General features: G+C 41.3%; 1 protein-coding gene across 1 annotated transcript; it reads right to left on the reverse strand.

The window, feature by feature from the left end:
- Window positions 1-2,637: 2,637 nt before the first annotated feature.
- On the reverse strand, window positions 2,638-25,037 carry YWHAQ (tyrosine 3-monooxygenase/tryptophan 5-monooxygenase activation protein theta). Its single transcript, XM_039715576.1, has 6 exons — window positions 24,881-25,037; window positions 23,490-23,868; window positions 7,766-7,889; window positions 5,219-5,382; window positions 4,751-4,846; window positions 2,638-3,708 (listed from the first exon to the last, which is right to left on the reverse strand). The coding sequence occupies exons 2-6, from the start codon at window positions 23,781-23,783 to the stop codon at window positions 3,649-3,651; spliced, it is 738 nt and encodes a 245-aa protein (XP_039571510.1). The 5' UTR covers window positions 23,784-23,868; window positions 24,881-25,037; the 3' UTR covers window positions 2,638-3,648.
- Between the last annotated feature and the right edge of the window lie 16 nt (window positions 25,038-25,053).

A 25,053-nucleotide genomic window follows, 5' to 3' on the forward strand; every position in this document is an offset into this window, starting at 1 on the left:
TCCTGGTTCACATTGGCATAATTGGTTCTATGAACAGAAACACAAGTACCTTTTAAACTTCACTGGGCTGATTCACACATCCTGTACTACAGAGGTTTCGGTATCACTTAACACACACACAAAATCTCTTTGGAAGCCTTGAGTTATGTGAAGAATGCTATAATGTACAGTGTTGTTATTGCTGTTACTGCTGAAACCAAACTCTGTCACTCCCTGGCTGTCACACACCAGATTTCCCTGGGGAATGCAATTTAAGTAATTCATAGCATAGAAACAAACATCTCTTCTCCCTCTCATTTTCCTCCTTTTTACAGAACTGTAATGACCCTCTTTTATTGTTTCCAACAGATTTACAACAGATTGGAAGTACCCAGCATCTGCTCAGCAGCAACAACATGAGCAGCCATATGTGATTTGAAGCCAAGGCTTATAAAAAACCACAGTCTTCTCCCTCCAAACAGATTTTACAAACTGTCCTTTTGCTTACAAAGTAGAGGGCTTTTACAATGACAATGGCCACAACAGGAATGAGGATTTAACTAAGCAAAGAGGTTGGACAACAAAGAAGGTAATTTGCAGTAAAAAAGCTTATGAGCCCCTTCTAATGGCATTTACAGAATCTCTGCTCAGAAATTCTTACACATATCAATGCACAGATCCTACACTTCAGACAAACTGCCTTTAAACTGGTTTGCATATACAGAAATACAAGTTTTAAAATAGTTGATGACATAGTTTCAGGCTACACTTTATTATCAGTGTCCTCATGACAATGTGGCAGAAGACAACAAAGCATTCCTCTAGGCAGCTGGAGTCTTTGCAGCGTAGCAGAAAAGATCATGGCAGTAACCCAAAGCTGGTACTAACATTTCACCCTTCCCACTCTGGCATTTTATACAGCTGAAAGCTGGCCAGGCTGTAATTGCTGGAGCTTTCAGCAGCCGTGTCATCTAGCCCCATTCACACAAAACAGGGCAGTTAGCTCTTGGTACACAAGTCTGGATTTCAGCTGTACAATGGGAATCTCAAGTCTGTGCTTCCAATAATGTCTGGAATAAATTACAAAGTCTGCCCTTTTCCTACATATGATGATTTATTGCCCAGGTTTACCTGGGAGGGAAAGACTCAGCAAAGTTATTTAGGGAATTACAATCCATCCCTTTTATTTGTGGTATTGTCCTATTCCTCTACACATTTCATTCCCTCTCCCCTCCAAACAATGCAAATGCTTGGCAGAATTTTGGAAGTACCAATGAGGAGAGATGCTGCTGTACTCATTATTATTAAAATTTAAAAACTGATGCTGCAGTTTCAAGACTTTTTTCATGTAAAACACAGATGCAATCAACAAGAGACAGTCTAGAATTTGCCCAGCTTGATAATAATCAGAAATAAATTTAATAAATTAAGCTATAATCTAGATACAAGGCCCAGCTGTTCCTGTAAGGAAAACTGACAACTCTCTCAACAAGGTGCAAAAGCAAGGAAACAAGAGAACAGTGTTAACTGACCATGCAGTGCAAGCTAAGACAGCACAGAAAGCAAACCTTGAGCAAAGAAAGCAAAAAATGAGCAGATAGAGCTGACTGCTACGTGCAGGACCCAAACAGCCTTACGAGAGAATGGCAGCACTTAGCAGCTAAAACCTTCATGAAACAAAGAAAGGATCAGTAAGAAATGTGTGGGGGAGGGGAAATTACGAAACCAAAACACCGATTAAGAAGCATATGAGTTTACTATGTAGAGTCCTGCCACACAATACTTTGACAGCAATTCAAAGTGACTGCATGAAGAAAATGGAATTTATACAGGTTTTTTTTTTTAGAGCAATGCATGTCAATTGAAGCACAGAATCTGAACAGTTTTATTGTAGAAACACTCATTGTGCACACTCAATGAATAAAAACATGGAAGGTGGAAGATATACCACCAGAAGCTTTCAAGGACTAGTAATATATATCCTTTTTTGTAATGTGATTTCTTGTCCAGCCACAACACTACAAAGAGTTAAATATTTTCAAAAACCCACCAACATGGGAAAGTAAGAGGTAGAGATTTAGGAAAAAAACTCTTAAGGGATCCAGGGGGAAAAGAAAAAAAAGCAGAGCAACATATTGTTACAAAAAGGTCCAAAAAAATGAGGGAAAACAGTAACATTAAATGTAGTCTAAGAACAAGAGAAAGCAGATCATGATGTAGCAGCACACAAACTAACATTCTAGAGCATGACAAAGTCCTCTGCATTACTAAACATGTAGCTGGGACACTGTAATGAGATCCATCAGGAAAAACACAACAGAGAACCCAGCAGAGAACTCCAATAGATTACAAAAAAAATGGCATCATTTAGATGAGAATATTTGCAAGCCATGAAAGAGTATAAAGAAATTGGCTATCTTTTCTCAGTTCATAACTAAGCTAAATCCATTTCCTTCATTAGATTTAGTTATTAAGAAGTCCACATGTCAGATTAACTATGAGAAGTTATCCGGGGTATTTTTTTAAAACAAGTTCATTTAAAAGCAGACTTTTAAGAAGTATGCAATAAATTTGAGAAAGACATTTCCAGCACAAAATACTTACTTCTTAAGTCAGCCCTTAAGTTATTATATGGAATTGTTACAAGTCAACAGTAGGTGGTTTATAAAATGTAATTTTATTTAATGTTACTTTGCTGTTACAGAGGGCATAACATTTTCACAAGGCTTTTTTGGGACTACAATCAATGATTAGCAACACACAATAGTGGTCCAAACTCTCTAACAATCACTGGACAAACTTGACACCTTCTCACATGTGCACAAATCTGCATGGAAAAGTACTAAATTTTATACTTGGACATGTGAACTTCAATTGGTTTTCCCATTCCAGTGTATTAAGAAATGACATGCACTTTAGTCTGCCAAAAAGCACTGCCTGTACTCCAGCAGTAACATGCTGCTTCTAATACATAGTAAAGTGAATACCAGAACTACAAAGGCAGGAGTGTAAGTGAACTTTTATTGGGAAGGGATATCAACTTAAACAGCAGCAACTGAAGATTAAGAGAAGCCCCTGTTTTTGAACACACAAGCTTCTGTATTACATGATACGGGAAGCAACTCAATTTGTGGTTTTCCAAACTTTAAATGCTCAACTTGATCTGGCCCAGAACTTCCATATTCCTACTGAAACGAATACACAGTAGCATGTGAAAGTCAATTATGGAAAGGAAACCCTGCAGAATAAGAAGGGAATGTGGAGAATTAAATGCTATGTGAAACACTCTTTTGTTGCAATTAACTACATTTTCATATCTTACTGTAATACAAAACACAGTCAACTGGCAGGAACTGGTTCAGATTTGTTTTTAAATACCAGGTACACTTTAGTCCGCTACATAAGTGTTTGGAAGTTACTTATGTTTATATGAAATGAAGCTATTAATACTTTTCTACAGCAGTAACCGCACACCAGGAAGGCCAGGACAAACACAAATCAAGGAATGGAGTTTTCCCAAAGCTGCAGTGTGAAAAGACTATAAATTGATTTCCATACACATGGATGGGCTTTCTTTGCTATAGGAAATCCAAGTGGAGCTATAAGGAATGGAAACGTGTAAAAAGGTTTTTTTGAGAAGGAAAGGGAGAATGACGCCCCACGTGCAGTTTAGTTTTCTGCACCTTCTGCAGCATCACATTCTTCTCCTGCACTGTCTGATGTCCATAACTAGAAAGAAAAGAAGAACAGTGTCAGCTTTCAGAAGTGCAGCTTGAAGTCCAAAAAGAGACAACTACTGAGTGTCAGGAAACTACAATGAATTAGACTTAGGGATGCCCACGAAGTACCAGTGCACTGGCACTGCACAACCTGGCTTCCAGCACTTGCTGGGGGACAGGTCACTGGGCAGAGCTCCCCATGCACAGGGCACAAGGAGCTTCCTCCTCAGGCAGTGCAGACATGCTCTCAGTGGCTCCAGCTCTTGTGCCTAACAGTGAGCTGTGCCATCTATCCCAGGCCATTCAACAGCCTCAATGGCAGCTCCACAGGCAACTTCCATTTCAAACACAGCAGTCTGAATCCTGCAACTGTAGATTGCCACTTTGGTTATCAAAGCTACCCACTTCACTCTGCTAACAACAGACACTTCTACTGAAAGACTATTGCAAAATAATAAATGTTGTTCTAATTTTAAATGCAGTATTCCCTGAAAAACTGCCATAGCTGCGTATTTTAATACAACTTAGTTGTTCCATAAAGCATTTTTCTTAAATGGTTTATCATTATAATAATACACTCAAACAAACTGATTTTATTCTTAGTCCACTGAAATTTCAGAGCTTTTGAATGAAAATCAGGACAACAAGTAAAGTAAGCTACACTGGATGTACAACAGGAGAAACTTTGTTTTGAGGTAGTAATCAAAAAAGTTTGAGTAAAATTCCCTGATAGATCACAGATGACCTTTTTAAATTCCTTGTCCTATCTTACACATTAGGTTGGGCTGAATGCCCCTTCTCCCCTCTACCATAAAGGCCATCACACCAGGAAGAATGTGAGCTAACCAGGCTGTTATTCCAGATTACACGTCATGAAGTTGGACATCAACTTACACAACATTCCAACTAAGTTTTGAAAAGCTATCATAGGAAACAGCCCAGGTCAGTGCTGTGCTTTGTGTGAGAGGAAAATAAGGTTTTTTCCATCACAGATTCAGTCTAAGCAAACACCTGGAGAAAAGTACCAGATAATACATAAAAAACCAACTTACTGTTAGGTTGTCTCTAAGCAACTGCATGATGAGAGTACTGTCTTTGTATGAGTCTTCGTTCAGTGTATCAAGTTCTGCAATTGCCTCATCGAACGCCTGGAATAATTAAACAATCTTTAGCCTCTCTATTAACTGATCATTAAGCAAGCAGAAGCTAAACCTACCAGAAAATGTAGCTTAAAAAATAAAAAATAAGCAACATCAGAAGTTAAATGACGTGCTCTACTTGAAACAAAACCATACTAAAGACAAAATAAAAGCTTCCCATGCTGCTGAAAATTTAAGTCACATTGCAAACACAGCCTGCTTGTACCCCTTCAATCCCACTAACAATATGAGCTAGGAAACCAGAAACTTTAAATTTCATCATTTCATTCACAAACTCTAGGAAGCAATAACTCATAGTTTTAACCATAAACTCTCTTCTACTTTCCCTGCAGACATACTGGGGAAAAAAAAGTGACTTACTGTCTTTGCCAGTGTGCAGGCAAGCTCAGGATTGTTGAGAATCTCATAATAAAATACAGAGAAGTTAAGAGCTAGACCCAGACGAATTGGATGTGTTGGCTGCATCTCCTTCTTGCTGATATCAAATGCCTCCTGATAAGCTCCCTGTGAGTTTTCTATTGTTTCTGTAAAAGGATGACAAAAACTGGTTTTAGGTTTGTTTAAATTTTTTAAAAGAGATTCCTACCTAGATGACTCCATTAGTAGGAGACTCTAGTGCTGTACATAAACCTGTTCTTAGGAAAACAGTGCACTTACCTTTAATCAAATTAATGACTGTACACCCATCTTAAGTACAGTTGCCACTGACAAAGCACAGGGAGCAAACTAAGCTACTACAGAGCAAAGGCATTCAAGAGAGATAAACACACAGAACTTAGTAAACACAAGCATCCAAGACTACTTCAGTCTTCAGTGGTCTTTGATACTTTGGGGGTGGAGGGGAAGCATTTGTGCATTACTTTTTCTACAGAACTCGTACTCCATCCTTTCTCAGGATGGACATGTTCACGTGAGTTACGGGTGCAGAGTAAAGAAGGCCCAGTTCCTTGAGGAAGTTTGGAAGGCACACACAGCATGCTCCTGAAAAACCGAAGGTTTGCATCCAAAATCTCCGTGTAGACAGGCCAAGATTAAAAGCCTGAATGTTGTGCCCAAAATAACTGGGATAAACATGACAGAGAAAAGAGGTTACCAGGTCAGAATACTTCAGGAGTGCTACCTATAATCTATTCCAGATTCACTTCTGATAGACAGCCAAAGGGCCAACAGCTGCCTTAAACATGCTGCAGAATGGAAGGAGATTGTAGGAAAAGAAAGGTCATTGTCAGAGCTCAAAATATTCTGTGAGGGAGCTAGCTAGTACTGGCACTGCTCCAGCAAATGCTGGTAAAAGAACTTGGTAAGTAAAATATAGTAAGTACTGAAAAGAGTCAAGACAGATTTGGACTTTCCAGTACTTACACAGTAATGATGCTAAAGGACTATCTATTTGTTGAGAACAGGTGAAAGAAGGCAAAAAGCTAGCAAATCCAGGAGATAAATTAGCTTGTAAGTACATAAAATACATTTGAAGCTGAGAAAATAAACAGATGTTTTGAGGTGGAACATCAGAAAAGCTTGAAGTCTTGAAGCTTGCAAGAAGTTAAGCAGAAAAGTCCACATGGTGATACACATAAACTGTAACTTCAGAGCTAAGCACCAGCAGGATCTGCTAACAAGGCTGCATCAATCAACCTCCCCTGCACTGCATCCCCTATCAGCATGTGTGCCATTTAACGGCAGTCATTTCAGCAAACAGGAGCTGGTATTTCTGTGCTTGGACAAGCCCAGATTTGTATCTGTTGCTTGAGACAAAGTATAAATCAGATGATCTTTGTGAAAGCCAAAGGCAGGTTTTCTCTGCTCCCCATGGACTCGCTGCTGCTACTTGAATCAAATTAAGTGTTCGGAATTTCTGAATACAACACATTAATGCAAAGACTTCTACTCCATTCTGTATGTTTTCATCTTTCAACTTGAATGCTCCTACAATAGAGGCAGACTAATGAAGCCTTCACTGAAGGGACAGCCAGCCCCATCCTCCCACTGTGTGCTGCAATCAGTTTCTGGTGGCCAACAGGGTCAGACCCTGCCATGCCCAACCCCAGGGGGCAGCCACTGCAGCATCCACACGTTCCAGCAGTCCCTCTCCTTTGTGTCACAGCACCAAAGCACAACTAATTTTAGTCTGGTATATAGAAACAGATCACTAACTTATGATACCAAGAGTTTTTAACATCACAACACTATTTGGGCACCTTGCTAGACAGTTTTAATAATGTATTCTGTACATCTGCTCAATACAGAGTTAAAACCTTCCCCAGGAGAGGTTCCTGAGGTACCTACAACTACCTGTGCACCTGTTCTAACTCCTAGGAAAGGTCTACAGTCTCAAGATGCCCAGTATCAAGCAGCAGTTTCCAGGCTTTTCCTGCTGAATCCAAAAGGCAAACTAAAATTTCAGGAACAGTATTATTCCCATTAAAATCAATAATTTTAGAGTACAGCTCATGCTTTTTTTCTAGAGTATCAATCTAGTAATTTTGTGGCTTCTTTACAAACGCAGATGACTGCAATGAAGTCTGCTTCACATTGAAATGGTTATAATTTGAAGACCAACAGGACTCTACCATGGAGTACAAAATATTATAGAGATTCATTTACTTGCCCAAACCAACTTTTAGTAAAGAACTACAAACAAGCAACTTTAAATATATTACCATACCTTCACCTACACTGTTTCCCAGAAGATTTGAAGTAAGCATTATGGAACAACTATTCAGGAATTTAGGGTAGATGACAGGAACACCGGCTAAAATTCCCCGGCATTCTTAAGGTCTAGTCAGTTTTGCTCTCTGTCTGTATGAAAACTGGAGATTTCTGACTGAAACACAGCTAACTCATGTGAATTTGGAGTCTGTGTATTTCATTTCCTGGCCCCTCACCCATGAGCAGAGCTGTACTTACGTTTTCTGTCATCACCACAGGCAACCTCAGCCAGGTATCGGAAGTAGTCTCCCTTCATCTTCAGGTAGAATACCTTGCTCTCTGGATTAGTTGCATTAGCTATTAAATATTTGTCCAAGAGCTCCTGAAACAACAACAAAACACACATTGACATATTGCAAACACCACTGCAGCTAAGTTCAATCTACTTATCTCCCAGATTTGAGTTCATCCAGTTTGGATGGACTCAAATGTTTGATACAAGGCTAAACAGATTTCTAAGGCATTTTAGATAGATGCACACTTATTCCAACAAACTGACTTTAGGCACAAAACCAGAGACTACATTAAGATGAACAGGCAACTGGCTAATCAGACTGCAAGTAACAAGGAAAGGTTTACTGATGTACAGTTTCAGGACCAAGTTTAGTTTCAGGAAATACACTCTCATTTCAAAAACATTGCAAATGAGTAAGCTTTTACTGGAAAAGCAAAGCACAACACAAAGTTCCAAAGATACTTTTTTTGTCATCAATTCTGTTTATTAGACTTGTGATAAGGAATCTCCAGCCCACCTATCACAGGGGGTCAAGGATTCAAACCCATTCAGTTGGCAGCCAACCTCACCAAAGTGCACCAGCTCTTCACAAGGCTCTAAAGGAACACCTGGCTGCAGCACAGCAGGGAGGCGTCCTTCATATCCACCTTGCCAGCCCCTGAATGGAAAGAGCTATACAGTGCTCTCCAGCACAGCCTGAGCTGCTGCAAACACCACTCCCCTTGTTCACAGCTCCCCTACCCAATGCCAGAAGGACAAGGAAAGGTTTGCAAGCCTCCAGAAAGAGAAGGTAAGTCTCTCTCCAAGGCTGCAAATCATCCTAAAACAGGGGTGAAGAAAGGAGAGAAGAGACATAGGACTTTCCCCTAGAGAACAGGGTAGTTCAGAGAACTGACAAGCAGCAGAGCAACTTCTGGCTGACCTTGCCCCTGAACTCCAGAGATTTTACCCAACTCATTACTACAACCAACCATGCTCTCCAGAATTGACAAAAGATGCAAATTAGTTCAGATACTCAAGGAAACCCTGCAATGCCCAGAGAAACGTCACAGTAGGAATTTAAGTGATAAAGATCTGCATTTACTTATCTGTAAAGTAAATAGGTCAAAAAAGGAGCAGAAAGTTTCCACAAAGCATGCAGCTGGCTAGTTAAGATTTTTGTTACAGGAACATGTATCCAAATACAAGAAGCAGCTACAAAGGAAATATTCAAGCAACTGTTAGCTTTCTACACAAAAATCCTTAGCACTTTAATTGACTACTAGAGCACTATAATCAAAACAAGCTAATTTTAGACAAACTTACTCCCTATGCATACCACCATACCAATATTACTTCCTTTAATGATCAATAGAAGCAAAGCAGTCCAGTTCAAAGTGTTTACTCAATCCAAGTCCATTTGAGGTTTTGGCAATTATTTTAAACTGACACTTGTAGTAGGGTACTTCCAATTGGGTAAAAAAGCATTTTTGCATCCAAACTGTACGTGTCCCATGGATGTAACACTGCAGTGCCCAGACAAGCTCCCTCAGAGATGCCCACCAAGGCAGTAAGGCAAGAAGAGAGTCACACCTGCCCTTGATACCACCCTAGGGAAAGCAGCAGAAGGTAAGCTGACACCAAGCCTGACATACCCTTGCACCTACCAAATCAAAGACATTTTTAGGAGTTTCTATAAGGCTATAAAAACCACTGCCAAAGCCTAGACACTGGCTATTTGACAAAGGCATAAGTGAGGAATCTGTGTAACACTTTAACACAGCCAAGTACAGAGGGGCTTCAGCAAACATACAGAACAGTACAGATCACTGGTGTTATGGAAAAAGCAGCAAAACCTTAGGCCCATTTCAAAACAAGAGTTAAAAGATAGTAGGCAGATGGGTAATACAACACTGTATTAATACTGTTATTGTGCATGAATCATTCCATATTATAATGAGTTATTCCCACTCTATAGATTTCTGCAAAGAAAAAAACATCACATTTTGGCTCAATGTTTCCCTGCTGCTTTTCTCCTATGACAATGTCTAGGTCAGCCATAGAAGGGCAACACTACACAAACCAGTTTCAGCCTCAGAGACAACAATGTGGTAACCTCAAGTCTAACATTTGAGTTTGATTTTCCAAGAAAGTGCCCAGAATGATGAAACGTGATAATACACCTGTGGTTTAGAACTAATTAATGTTCCATAAATCCATGATGTCTGAAGAATAACCACCAGGCTCCAAAAGCCATCCTATGGCTGGGACTGCATTAAGTAGCAGAGATGTGATCTATCCATGTGCTCAGATTAACTGTGCCACAGTGTAAGAAGCACTGACCAGAGAAGCAGTGAAGATACCTGGTTTAAAATGCCATGTAGATACAAAACTGTATCTTTGATTCATCTTTCAAATACTGAGAGCACTCACCAGACAAGCAGTGAAGATACCTGGTTTAAAAATGCCATGTAGATACAAAACTGTATCTTTGATTCATCTTTCAAATACTGAAATAAAACTTTCAAGATGTTACAACTATATCAACAAGGGAACCATCAGGCAATCAGGCATTTTTTTTATGCTTTCCAAACCACAGAAATTTACTGTATACTTAGCACACAAGAAGTCTTACCCATTTTATTAAAAAATTCTGGCTTTGGAGGCAGCTCTAGCTCTAGAGCTGATCTGGCTTGGTTATGGCTGAAAAACACTTAACCCCTGGATTCTAGTGCACACTAAAGAATGTTTACAGGAAAGCTTTAGCATGGCAAATTTTAGCCAAATCTGAAAGCTACATTCCCTAGAGCATCAGTACCCACTTTTTCCTCCCCCCAGATGGGGTAGGCCATACACTTTTCCTGGGAATATGAAAGGATTTTGCTGTGCCAGCCCTCCACAAGCAAGCAGCACTGTGGCCTGTGGGTCAGTGCATCCTTAAAATGCTGCCTTCATTACACACAGACATTACTCTGATAACCAGTGGCTCTGTCCAAACTTCTGAGAAACTTGGAGAAAGAAGTGATGCTGAGAATGAGCTGCAGTTTTTCAGACAGAAAAGAGTGGGTTGTTTCCTAGGCACTTCTCAGGTGGAGAAGCTCAGCAGCGCAGCAGCTCTCACTCCCAGTTCATCTTAAGGACCTCCTAGTCCTTACATAACACAAGAAGAGACCTGTGCCTTTTCCTTCAGCTATGGTGGAACATTCTCATTCTGGACTTCACATATTCAGTTTTGTTTTTTGAATAGCCTTAAATGGAACAAGATCTCATTTATGAATCACATAGGTTAGAACAGAATCCAAACAGATTTTGAGTGAAGCTGATTATTTATCAAGCCAGATGTTAAATCTTTCAAATCAATGATTTATTTGGTGTACTTCATGAGCCATTCATCTCAGGATTATCACAATTTCTTGGAAGGCATCTTACCCTCCCTCTTAGAGACAAAATCTTGGTGGCATAGTGAGAGCAGACAGCACAATAAGCCAAACTATTTGCTTTACACTGCTGTGAGTCAGTAATAGCCAGAAAAACTTGTGATTTCCTGCATCTCTTCTCTCATCTTTCCCCACCTGGACATTTTTACCTTTCCAGCAGAGAGAAATTAGCCAGGAATTCTTATTTCAGCATTCTCATTCTGGACTTCACAAAATAGCCTTAAATGGAACAAGATCTCATTTATGAATCACATAGGTTAGAACAGAATCCAAACAGATTTTGAGTGAAGCTGATTATTTATCAAGCCAGATGTTAAATCTTTCAAATCAATGATTTATTTGGTGTACTTCATGAGCCATTCATCTCAGGATTATCACAATTTCTTGGAAGGCATCTTACCCTCCCTCTTAGAGACAAAATCTTGGTGGCATAGTGAGAGCAGACAGCACAATAAGCCAAACTATTTGCTTTACACTGCTGTGAGTCAGTAATAGCCAGAAAAACTTGTGATTTCCTGCATCTCTTCTCTCATCTTTCCCCACCTGGACATTTTTACCTTTCCAGCAGAGAGAAATTAGCCAGGAATTCTTATTTTAAACATCAGCTGGTATTAAGTAAAATGACTACAGGCAGGCAAAGCAATGAAGTAGACCACAGAGAGCATCAAACTTTTTGTGATTTTACCTAGGCAGAGACAAGCACTGCCAGAGGCATGATTCTGGAATTAAGTAAGGCAATACTTAATGGATGAGGAAGACTGCCATCCATGCTCCCATACAGTGAATGTCCCCATCCCTTTCATGTATTAAAATACGGCTGCCACCATCACTTAAGAATTGCAGCTCTTCCCATCACGTTCTAAGCCAAGCCTTGAAAAGCCAGGAATTATGTGCTCTGCAACACAAAGCATGCTCAGAAGCTGCAGGAAAGCCACCTGAATGAAGGTGAGCAGCTGATCTGCCCTGATGGGGGGTGCCTCTCAGAACCAGGAGCAGTATGAGATACAGGAATCAAAGCTGCATCCTCAGACCAGACCCTCTGTGACCCACTGGAGCTGCATTACAGCAGGTTTGCAGTGTGACAGTCTGTGGTTGGTAGCTGCTGTCACCCCACACTGCCATATTATGCTCAAGTGGCCTGCTGGTCCTCCTGGAGCACGACAAGATTCCCCACTCCACTTCTCCTAAGTGCTGCTGATCCATTTCAGTTTATTTCCAGCTTCATGGTGTGCTAACACTCTTGTCATCCTAACAGCATCATATTCTCATACATGATATTCTTTTCCCCTCCCATGAAAGGAAGGCTTATTTATCTATTATGGAACCTGGAACAGGTCTGCAGCTGCCTGGAGAAGCCATGGGGAGCAGGCTGGGAGCCTGGCAGCTAGATACTTCTTCCCCTAAAAGCTGAATTTTTTTTTTTTCTCTTTCCATTGGCAAACATCTTCCTCTACATGCAGATGAAACTCACATTTCAATTGCCTTTTTGGATCCTTTTCCAACTCTTGTTGGAAAGAACTCTTGTTCTTTCCCAACTAAGTATCCTCTCAGTCCCTTTTCCCTTCTGTTTAAGTAGGCTCAAGGGTTGAACATGTGGTTCTCACTGACCATTTCAATTAACCTGAGCCAGAAATACTAAGTCAGTTTATCTGCTCTCATCACTTCCCCATTTTCCCAGCTTTATGAAAAGCAAGTCCTGAAGGAATGTCAGGCATACCTTTACCTGAAGGTATGTCTGACACAGACAAAGCAGCTCCCTGAAGACAGATCTCCTCAATAATTATTTGTGGTGTGTGCATCCAGCCAACCTCTCCTTACAATACACTGGCACATCTCCCCTGCAATTCGTGTTCCAGTCCCACTCCACATATGCTTTCTGTTTTCTCTTTTCAGGGCAACATCGCCTTGAAAAAGCTGACATCATAACAGAAAGTCCCACCACTCTCTCCCCACCTAAGCCTATTTTAAAAGGCAAGACTGATTGAGACATTAAGTTCAACCACAGTGTATGCTAAATACTTTCTATACAGTTTAACTACAGGGTAGGTTCAAGTGGCAGAAAAATACCACTGCTATCTGGTCTGTGCTCTTCTCTCTTCCCACATATCCAGCTATAAAAAAATCATACCAGCAAAGATGAATTTGGAAAAAAGCCCATCTTGAATACCCAACTGACCTTTTAGCTTCCTTCAGTGGTTGTGCCATTTAGACTTGGACTTCAGTACGAGTAGCGAGTTCATGAGTGTAAATCTCCTCACATACTACAATACCAATAGCTAGTGGATATATTCTTCACACTTAACCATTCAATACCAGAGGATAAATGTGAACCAGCTCAGCTCCAGAGACTATCTACCCATCACAACTAGTTTGAGGCCAATTTTCAAAGCATATTAAAGACAGCATGTGCCTAAGTAAGGACAGACATTCTCAATGTGGTAAACTCAAGTAATCAAAAACACTTATAATGTCACCATCACTCAGATGTCAACACCTATGACATGTTTGGGTCACATCACCAGCACCAAGTTTAGTGTTACAGTATCAAAAGACAGATCTACACTGTCATTTGCATTTCTCACTGAGTACAGTTTATCATTAATTTTGTTCCACTAAAAGGAAAGAAGTCAATGTAAAAGCAACCATCAGAAACAGCAATGCTCTCCAAAAGTTAGTCCCATAAGTTAAGCTGCTGTGTGGTATTTAGCAAGGAGGAGAGTGTCAATACTCTAAATGGCTGGCACAGAATTTTCTGAATGAAGTCTATGTCGGATAAAGTTTGATTTTTTCAAGTCAGAGTGTTTCAACAATACCCTTGAACCTTAAGCCTATATATCTTACTTCAAGATGTTTAAAATACCTTATTTCAGCACCATCTCCATCTTCTGGGAATGTAACTTTAAATGCTATTTTTAAAAGTGAACATCTTAACAGTTTGTGTGAAGCAACTGGCATTTGCAGGTTTTAGTAATTTAAAACAATATCCTTCACCTGGCTTGAACTCGTATGACATGAAAAGCATCTAGAAAAAACAAAATCCCATCGTAGTAATTTTTTGACAGAAGAAAAAGCTAATATCAATACTTTTATATGGAAAAAAAGAAACAAGAAAAAACAACAACATCAAAAAAACAAACAAACAAAAAAAACCACACACACAAAAAAAAAGCTGAACTTCTGCTCAGCAGCTCTTAGCTGTCTAAGTGTTCTCAGACCTGCCAGCAGAGGAGGTGCCGTCATTCCACAGAGTACCAATTTTTCACAGGTTTTACAGGAACTGGACTGAGTTTTATTGCTGTTTCCTAGATGTTTCTTTGCTTTCTGAACTGACACTGAATGTTCTCTGTTTTGAGCTTTAAGTGCTTTTGGGTTGTTTTGCTTATTAAGGAGCACAGGCACCAGAACAGATGTTACCTGGGTAACAGCAAGTAACTGATTACTTCATGTTGTACCACACACTAATTGGCCAAACCCCACAGAACCAAAAAGTCACATGCAAGTGAAGAAACTGTTTCAAAATAAACCTATTTTGAGACTAGGTTCCTAAAAATAATGCACAAGGCACAGAGTGCATGTCAACACTTCTTCTAGCAAGTTAACTCACCACCCTGAAACATGGATTCAACATCAGAGTCCCATCTAGATGAGCAGCCTGCATCTCACAGGAACACTAGGAGTCTATGAGGCTACATAAATTCAGGGCTGCAGTATGCAAAATATTTGGAAAAATTATTCAGTCTCAAGTATTTTTGACAGTCCATCTAGACCCAGTATGAAAAAAGGACCTAGAAACAGCATAGACAGAAATGGTTTCCACCCCAGCTGCAGTCAAAAAGCAAAGCTAAAGTTGGTGAGGCAGCTCAGACCAACATAATCACCTAATATAACTTAAATGTGAATTTCAACACATCAAATATTCCAAAGTCTCTGACAGCAGAGATGATTGGTGTGGGTTCAGACCTTTCAATAAGGCTTCTACTCACAAATGACTGCCTGTTTTAATCGTCTAGCAGAGTAGTATTTAAGACTTCTTGACTATTTTAAGTAAAATCAGTCATTCCAAAGTCCACAGTATGACTCACTGAAACCTAGGTGTTTTTTAACGTTCAGCAGTTGTTTTCTTGACAGGAAAGGGAGAGTCCCCTGCTGCAACAGTAAGATCACTTTACTTTCAACAGTGTAATTCAGCGGAACTGAGTTCTTCATCCTTCAGGATCCAAGCTCTATGCATCAACTCCTTTTGGGAGAACATTAAGTGATTTTCATACAGACCTCTCCAGACTAACACTGTTTCAGTTTATGTATTGAGGAAAAAATGTGTGCACCTTTCCAGTAATGGCATGGCCTTAAGATGACCTGACAGAGCGCTACTGAGAGCGGAGACAAATGTACCTGACATGAAAACAGAGAGGTGACCTAATTCATCTTTTCCATTTGGTTCCATGTCTTTGTCTATAGAGTTTTAAGAACTGGCAGCCAATACCTAGGATTGGCCCTGAATGAAGTATCTGGAATCTCACTTAACAAATACACTGGAAGCCTGAGCTGCAGCACGTCTGCCCACACTATTCCCACCTGGGGTTGAGATTAAATTAATCTAGAATTTACACTCACTGCTTATACTTCTCCTCAAGTTAGAAAGTTCTGTGGTCCCCAGAGAACTATGTAAGCCAGGAACTGTAAGTGCATGGAAATACAAGTTCTCCTTTCTATAGATTTTTTCAGACAAGATGAACAATCCAGTGAAAGTCACAGAGCTATTAAGTTTTTACAGAAGACCCTGAAGTTTTCTAGTTCCCCCCCCCATCAAATGTAGAAATGAGTATTAAAAAAGAAGTCATTCTTCTTTTCAAAAAGTATAAATTTTTGATGAGTTAATGGCTCTACAACACAGCTAAAAGCTTTCAGGAAAAATTCTTTGGTATCTGACATATTTATCTCAAATTGATTCTAACATTCTTCCATGACTGCATTTTACATACTTCTAATTCCTCAAAATACTTCCAAGTGCTCTTCTCTTAGCAAACACACATTTTAGACACCAAATCCTTCTCTTCAGAATCCTGGCCATCTAAAAGCTTCTTTTAGTATCCATTTGTGGCATTGCATAATATGACAGAATCAACCAAAAAAAGTCTAAATTTCTATTTAAAAATACTTCTACGCTCTGCAGATACAGAAACCCAAAGGTAAAATTAAATGACTGGCCAAGGTATATCTAGACTAACAGCACTCAAGACAAACAACAGCACACAAGGAGTTATGTGGTCTTAAGGTACATTGCCCTTACACAAAGAACTCATTTTGACTTGCTTCAGTTCTCGTCTCTCTTTGGGAGCTCTTGATCAGAGGCTTGGGATCACTGAAACTCAAAATGGTAACACAACAGATATACTTTCTTCCCACTGCATGGTGTAGCTTGGAAGAGCCTTTTGCATCATCCTGTATCTTGAAGGAAACCAGCAATATATTATTTTACTCAGTCTATTGGGACTGTGACTGAGAGTGTGTCAGTAATTTGTTATTCCCCAAATGAGACAACCTGTAACAATGAAGTCTAACCTTAGGTCAGAAAAACTGAAGTCAGCATTTCAGATAACCTGGTTACAACATCTCACAGAAAGTGAGCCATGACTTTTTGCTAAGGCCCTGCTACCTACTTTTATTAAAAACAATTTCTGCTTACAAGAATTTTGCAAAATATATTTGACTTCAGAACAAAACTTCCTGAAGAAGTTTTATCCAGGAATGATGTGGCTGTCAGTCAGGTAAGAGTATATATAGTGTATTTAGAAAAGCTATTATTAAAGCAAATGCAAATTCTTCTGTTTTCAGAGCTGAATACTACTTGTATATCAGGCTACTTCAGTGAAGAGAGCATATAAATTAACAGGTCATATAAATTAAAGGAGAGAATAAAGAGTAACAGAGCAAATAATAAACCCTTATCAATATTAGAAACTGGTAAATCAAACCCTTGATTACTTTAACAAATTTAGAGAAAGGTACATAGCTAATTCAGGACTTCCAGTTCTTAGATCTTGACATCTGATGTTTTGGTGGGTGCACAGACTACAAGATGTGAAACTGAGCACTCACACTGTTTTGCTGCCTCTCCTTTGTGCCTGGCTCACACAAGCCAGGCACTGTTATATATTCATATACAGGATGGATTAGCAAATGACAAGCTTCCAAATCAGCAGTATGCACACTAAAGTGTTCTCATGTTGGTTCCAGCTTCCTGGAATGCAGAAAGGATGAGGAGAAACTTGTTAACACCCCTCCAATAAATTTGGTGGAGCTATACTGAGTATCACAAATGAAGTGCTATCACTTACCTTACCTTTGTGACAAAATTGGATTCAAGTCTATGGGCAGTAAGAAAGCACCTGGCCCCTCATTCTCAAGGGCCAGGAGCATAAAGCTAAATATGAAAACATTGATTAATCAAGCGTGCACCTTCATCTCCCAAACATACAAAGTATACCCATGCACTTTTACCAGCCCTTCCTCTGCTGTTTTCTTCACTACCTTCCTCTGAAAATCAGGCATCCCCCCCACTACTGAAACCAGAATTCCAAGCTGCAGTGCCTGTACAGAAACTGGTACAATCTGCTCCTTTAACACTGTGCTAAACAACCCCAATTTGTGCCATGATAAAGAAATCAAGTGTAATAACCTTCAAAATCAAGTGTGTTCTTTCCCCATCAAGTTCTGTCTCGCTCACATACAGCCTTCTGTGCTTTTCTTCAAAAAGGCAGCTCATCACATTAGTATCCAAGGTAGTAGAAGTGCCTGTGAGACAGCTGTCTAGCAGGTTAGCATGACAGTGATTTATAAAATCTGTTAAAAACTTCACTGCATTAGCAGAAAAAAACAAAATTTTTGGCTTTATTGTCCAGTTTGACCCAGTGAGCACATTCTACTTTCTCAAGGCCACCAAAGCAATAAACGTCCTCCAAGAAATTTAGTAATTCTAGACAGCATTCAGCTGTAAGGGGAGGGGGCAGCAAGCAATGACTGCATGGGATGGAGGCTTCAGCTACCATCAGAATTCCTTGAACTATTCTCAGCTGGAGTCTTGAACAGTTCACAGTCTGTTCAAGAACCTCAGTGCACTCTAGGCTTTGTTTCTCCAAGAATCAGTCCCTTTTCAGAAATGATTCATTTTCTTTGCACGAGAGTGAGGATTCCAGCAGCAGACTCTATTGAAAGATGACAGAGAAGGTAAGAGAAGGTAGAACTATGAATAAGTCAAGTTCAGATCTAAGTTTCAACCATATTGAACTAAAAAAAATTAAACTATTAAGTTTCACAATTCTTACCACAAATGTTGATGGCTGCTAGAAATTGTGCTAAGAACACAAAGGAAAAATCATCTCTCTCTCCACAAATTACTTTTCACAAAAAAAGACTATTTATTCCAAACTATTCATCCAATTCACATTCACTCCACAATTCTGGACTTACCAAGAAGTAACATTCCCAACCTAACTTTTATGAAGTAGCCTTTCCTTTCAGTCAGCCATTTAAGAATAGCAGTTGCTTTAACTTACAAAAGGTTAAAAGTAGTACTTGAAACTGTCCCAACCACAACTGGGACAACTAACTCAAGTCCAAATGTAATATTAATTGATTAGCATGCCTGACCTTCAAAATAAAACTGCATCCTACACAGTTCCCTGTATCAAAAGACTGTATGGAATACCCTTTTAGTGGGTTTCACTTCTGCACCATATATTTCTGTACAAACTCTCTCTCTTCTCTGACAACAGGAACACAGAGACAAAGAATTCACAAGATAAGAAATTTTGGTAAATTGTTTAGATAGAAGCATGAAGCTGATACCTACTGAATATCACAAAGTTCTACATGTGCAATAAAAACCACAAAGATTTCACTTTTCTGTAGGCCAAAGTTAACAGCAGGGAAGAAAAAGGGCTGTGGTCAAAGCTATCCATCATCAGACATCAAATATTTTAGCTGATATGAGTAATCTATTTGCAAGAAAATGCCAACTTCACTTTCAATGGACCTCTGAACTTGTGCTGTTGAAACAAACTGCTCTAAAGATTACCTTCTAGCATCACGATTTTGTTCTACTCATTTTAAGTGACTAACTTTAGAACTAGAGCTACAAAATGGATAATAATCAGAAGTGGACAGGTTCTTTTACTCATTTTCATTAGCTTTTATTGTTTCTTAAGTACGTGAAGCAGCAGTAGGAATAACATTGCAACCTTGGGGAGGAGGGAGGGAGGAAGGAAGGAAGGAAAGGGGAGCTGGCAAGAGCAACACACTAATACATGCTTTCAACAATCAACAGTAAAATCTCTCAGAAGATCAAAGCATCCCATCAGTCTTAAGATAATAAAAATACAGTCAATACACACCTATAGCTTTCATTGCAGGCACTGCCACAGGGTGGCAAAAAGAATCAACAGCACAAGTAATGTGACTGTTCCCTCATTTCTCAGAGTTCACAATGCCATTGCTCACTTCCAGAAAAACAAGCCAACATGGGCCTGACATAATACAATGTAAAAATGTTTACAGAGGACACTGAAAACTGATAAATGGGAAACAACTTAAAAGCCTCAGGTATATAACTTTTCTACACAAGATTTTCTAAGAATATTTAAAAAACACTTTAACATTTCACCTAGAGACAGGAGAAGTAACAATCAAGACACAGTTGTTTTCAAGCCCTAATGATTCTGCATATTCATCAAGATTTAAACTGTGGGCAAATAGTTACCAAACCTTATCTCTATTAGTCCAAGAAGAGCTCCAACACATCAGGACCTAGAAACTGAACACATGCAAACACTCACAAAACCCCTCGAGCTGGAGAGCACTCCCAGGCAAGGGCTGCTGTCCTCCCTGCCTTCACATTACTGCTCTCTGCAGAACAAAGGAGCCTGAATGCAACACAAGTTATAGCCATGCAAAACCACCGAGGCTCTCAGAAAAGCCACCAGTTTAATCTGCTTCCCCAGAAAGGGTCCAATTCAAAAGTTAACTTTTTTGAAAAACTGTTGTCACTGAACAGTGGAGTGTGCATGTAACTAAGCAAACCTTATACTCTATGTTCCATCTTCAAAGTTTCCCACATCATTTCACTAATTATGTGAAAGTTGCTGCTGCATCCACCCCTTTTACGTTATCTAGTATCCATCTCGAAATGACTCAAGTCAAGAGAAATCAACACAAACTTTGTCCTCAGAGTATATGAATCAACATAGTACAGCTTTATCTTGAAAAAAATTAAGTTGCCAACCTGTTTCTTTATTCAAGAAGAGAGTTTCAAGAACAGTTTTAACTATGAGTCATAAGGGATGATTCAACATTAACTCTCTACATTACCAAAGAATTAATCAATCAATACAGGGAGTTCAGCAAAACCTCCTAGTGTACCTTTGAAATAAAACATTTGTGCAAGTTGTTTGACAGCCATACCATTTCTCCATTAGAGCTATTCTCATCTGAAAGATCAGTCATAAAATTAACAGCTGAAAAGCATTCAGATCATGCCTACTTGCAAGATAGGCAGTTAAAGAATGACAGTTAAATAATCAGTAAAAGCTTTATTTTTATGTATATATCTATATACAGATATCTCAACGCAACTTTGAATGTTTGTATTCTAGTGGTAATTAAGTTCTTTATCAAACCATGACCTGAAACAATGCTTAACTGACTTGGGGCATTTTTTTTTTTTTTGCAGGAAAAAAAGTAATTACAGATTCCATGTTCCTGAAATTTTAATTAAAAAAATTAGCAGCATTTTTAATGGTAGCACAAGTACTTCTACATGAAGATTTAGAAAGATGCCACACCAGTAGTTAAAAAAAAAACCTTTTGAAAAAACTGTTAGTAGTATGACTAACAGCAGTCACACTCCACCCAACACACCCACCCTTGCTAAATCCAAATACTCCAGATGACAAGCAACCTTTCCATACTACTTGCCAGCAGTTGTTAGTTTAGCTGCCTTCCTAGAATTAAAAAGACATCTCTGAGATTCAGCTGAAGAGATCTGAAAAAGGCACAAGCTGTTACCATAGTACTAGTACAGAAGAAATTATGATTCAAAGGAGGAGCCAAAATAATTGTGTGGCTCAGCTTTAGGAAACCCATCCTTTGTAACGCCTGCTAGTCCTGAATTCCAACCTCTCCTGCTGACTCATGGATCATAGGAGTGGTAGATGGAGAGGGAAAGGGAGGGAATCAGAAGAGAACAGAACTGCACATGGCCCTCAAAGGAAGAATAAAAGAAAAGGAAGGCTTGCAGTAGATAGCCAACATCTCCTTCTACCAAAGGAAGGCATATCTTTGCAGCAGGTCAGGACAGGAAAAGCATGCTCAGCTGCAGGTTTTGGTCTTCACTACTTCCTGCAGCCTTCCAGGCCGGAAGGGGAGAGCTGCCAACAGGCCATTAGCGAGAACGCAGTGAGAAATTCATCCAGCACAGGAAGAGCTTGCTGTCCCTACACTACAGGTCTGGGCTAGCACAGCTACCAGAATACCTGCTGGCCACCATCAGATGGGGTGGAATAACTTCAGTAGAGACACTGGGTGAAGGGGCTCTCCCTACAGAAACAAAAGTTCCTTGTCAAAATGGCACAACCAGTATGAGATTTTATGCATCACTTTCTCCAAGGCACTAGATTTGGTAAAAGGACAAAGGGAGATTAAAGATTAAGAGTGAGCTTTACACGGAGGTCTCAAGGAGTTAGTTCTGAAGTGGGGCACTGAGTAGAGAAAAGAGTGACACAAATGCTGGCACTTCATCACACAGGGTTCACAAGAATGACCAAGAAGTTAGTTCTGAAGTGGGGCACTAGTAGAGAAAAAAGAGTGACACAAATGCTGGCACTTCATCACACAGGGTTCACAAGAATGAAACTCTTGTCACAGGAAGCAGGAATCCTACATTAGTTCCATCATTTTCACAAAGGTGAAAGTTTCATAACATCAATACACCTGTAACTGGAGAAACAATTTTGCTCTTGTGGAAGGTAGGGGCTCTTAAATGTGCTAAGGAATTAACTGATTCATAAAGGTAATAAATATGAAAATTATTTTCAAGATAACTCATTTTGATTTAGAAGAAAGAACAAATCTAGGTGGCAGCATACAAGGAAGTATACAGGTATTTTCAGCACAATCCAAAGAAGCATTCCCTTGTGCATGAGCCAGAACACTTAATCAAGAAGAAAAATCAGTTACTTCCAAACGAGCCACCTTTAAATTCACATCTCCTAAACAAATCTAGGATAAATTTACCTCAAAATTGTCTATTTCCTTACAGACTTGCTTCCTCCTGGTCTCACATTAGCAATACTAGACACCAAAGAAAAGGTAACTAAGAGGAGCAAATCAACCACTGAAGATGATCTGCCACAGAATTACTACAGCACTATGCACATGCAGTTTCTTGCAGTACAATTCCCTGGTCATGTAGAACTGGGTCCAGCAGCCTCCACACTGCTGACACACATCTCTTGAGCTCCCACTACAGTTCTCCTATCAACAGCGTCTGGAATTCTGCTGCTTCCACAGAAATGTACTTAGAGGTTTGACGCATGCTTAGGGTGTCATTCCAGTCTTTACACCTCAGCTTTACATTGCTCCATAATTACTGCAAACTCATCTCAAAGGTACCCTGAGAAGTCAGCTTGCATCTAACAAAGACAATTTCTACATGTCTCTTTCCCCCCTTCAATACAGATGTCTAAGTTTGTAAAGTCAAATTTATGTTAAAACATTCCTCAAAATGTCTCTTGAAGACCCCTTTAGAGTATTTCTCTTCATGAGGAAGTAAACAAAATGCACACATTGTTTCAACGTTTGTAGCAAGTTATTAGTTGATCTGAACAAAGGAGTTTTCACGTTTTCAGCTTATCTTACGAATAGGTTTACTAACCACAGCACAGAGACTAAATTCTCTGTATCTCTGCAACTACCTGGTGAAATACTCAGTTCTGAATGTCTATGAGGTACGTTTCTGGGTGGAGTGATTCACATGCAGTATCTCAAATACCTCTACACATACAGGGCCAATAGCACAGTGCAGTTGTTCCTCCTCATCACGGGGACCTAGGTAAGGGTTGTAGAAGTTACACTACTGGCCTCACCTACCCCAGCACAACATGGGATGATATACCCCAACCAAGTTCCCAATGCTTCCCCCAGTACAGCAACACACTTAAATACTGCATTTCTCTACCTTAAACAAAATATAAGAAAACACAAAGTCCCCACTTACCAGCACCGTGGTGCAGATGGACCTGAGCTCAGACTCCACCTTCTCCCGATAGTCCTTGATAAGCTGCATCTTCTTGTCACTGGTGTCTGTCTTCTGCTCGATGCTGGAGATGACCCTCCAGGCCGAGCGCCGCCCCCCCACCACGTTCTTGTAGGCCACGGAGAGCAGGTTGCGCTCCTCGTTGGACAGCTCGGCCCCTTGCTCCGTGACCGCCTTCATGCAGGTGGCCATGTCATCGTAGCGCTCGGCTTGCTCAGCCAGCTTGGCTTTCTGGATCAACTCGGTCTTATCCATGGTGGCTGGCAGTGGGACAAGAGCAGTGCAGTAGCAGAAGAAGCTGGAGATGTCACACTATCAACACGAGAATGCGCCTCAAAACCTGACAGAAAGAAGACAGCAACCGTGATGCCAGGATAAACACCACCCAACACGGTCGTGCAGCACCCCATCGCAACTCAGCAAAAAAAAGAGAATTACTGCGAGCCTTGCCTTCCCTTCCCCATCTCCAGGTGCTGCTCCTGGAGAGGCGGACTGCAACATCCTGCCCTTCCATGCAAGGCTACGGGGACTCGTCCCAAGGGTCCACCCCTCGGGAAACCACGACCTAGAAACCCAGGCGGAGAAGTCACACTCGGCCGGTGCTATCCAAGGGACGGCAGCCAGCCGCCCAAGCAGTGGAAATAGCTGGTTTTCCATCTGAAAAAAGCCATCGCCCCGCTCTTCCTTCGTGCCCTACGTGAGCATATTAATATGCCCTCTAACAGGGGCTCGTGGGATGATTCCTGGTTACCACCCTGCCGAGGGCCCTCGCCCAAATCCCTGCCTCCGTGCGCTACCAGCCCTGCGGGCGAGCGCCGGAGGCAGGCGGGCATGAATGCTGGGACTGGCGGGAAAAAAAATACTTAATAAAAGCAGCAAGGCGAGCTCGGCGCCGGGGAGCACAGCGGGGGTTAAACCCCTCCAGGACCCGCCTCCCGGGGGGCGAGCGGGGCCGGGGCCGCGAGGCCGGGGAGGGGGCCCGGGCGCTTCTCCTCCGGCGGCGGGGCGCGGCGGAGCCGGCCTCCCGTCCGCCCCGGCGGCCCCCCATCCCGNGGCGGCCGCCGATCCGGACCTCGGCGCGGCGGCTCCCGGTACACGGCAGCGGGTACGGTCCCGGGCTCAGCGGCCGCGTCCCCTGGGACGGCGGGGGGCGCGGGGGCGGCCGGCGGAGTCCCCGTGGCGACGGGGCGGGAAGAGGAAGCGGCGGCGGCTGCGAAATGGCGGCGCTGGATGCACCTCCCGCTCCCCGGGGCCGCCGAGCTCTCCACGCCGCGATCACAAAATGGAGGACGCGGCGGGAGGAGGCAGCGGAGCGGGGCCCATCCCGCCGCCGGCCGCGGCCCCGCGCTCACCTGGGTCCGCCGGGCTGTGGGGCCGGGCCGCACCCGGTCGGTGCCGCGCTCGGGGCTGTGGCGGAGAGAAAGAGCCGCTCCCGTCTCGGCCGAGCCAGCGCTGAAGGGCGTTGGCGCGCGCACCGACCCGCTGCGCGGCCCGCGCCCACGCGGCCAATCGCGGCACGGCCTGC

Source organism: Passer montanus, unplaced genomic scaffold (genome assembly GCF_014805655.1).
Source record: "Passer montanus isolate IOZ18808 unplaced genomic scaffold, ASM1480565v1 scaffold34, whole genome shotgun sequence".
Taxonomy (NCBI): Eukaryota; Metazoa; Chordata; class Aves; order Passeriformes; family Passeridae; genus Passer; species Passer montanus.

Excerpts from the sequence above, each read along its gene's own strand:
- YWHAQ (XM_039715576.1), bottom strand. The coding sequence starts at position 23,783 with ATGGATAAGACCGAGTTGATCCAGAAAGCCAAGCTGGCTGAGCAAGCC. Across the intron at positions 7,890-23,489 it reads CCATCTGCACCACGGTGCTG|GAGCTCTTGGACAAATATTT; the intron begins GTAAGTGGGGAC and ends TTGTTGTTTCAG. Across the intron at positions 5,383-7,765 it reads CTGTGGTGATGACAGAAAAC|AAACAATAGAAAACTCACAG; the intron begins GTAAGTACAGCT and ends ATCCTTTTACAG.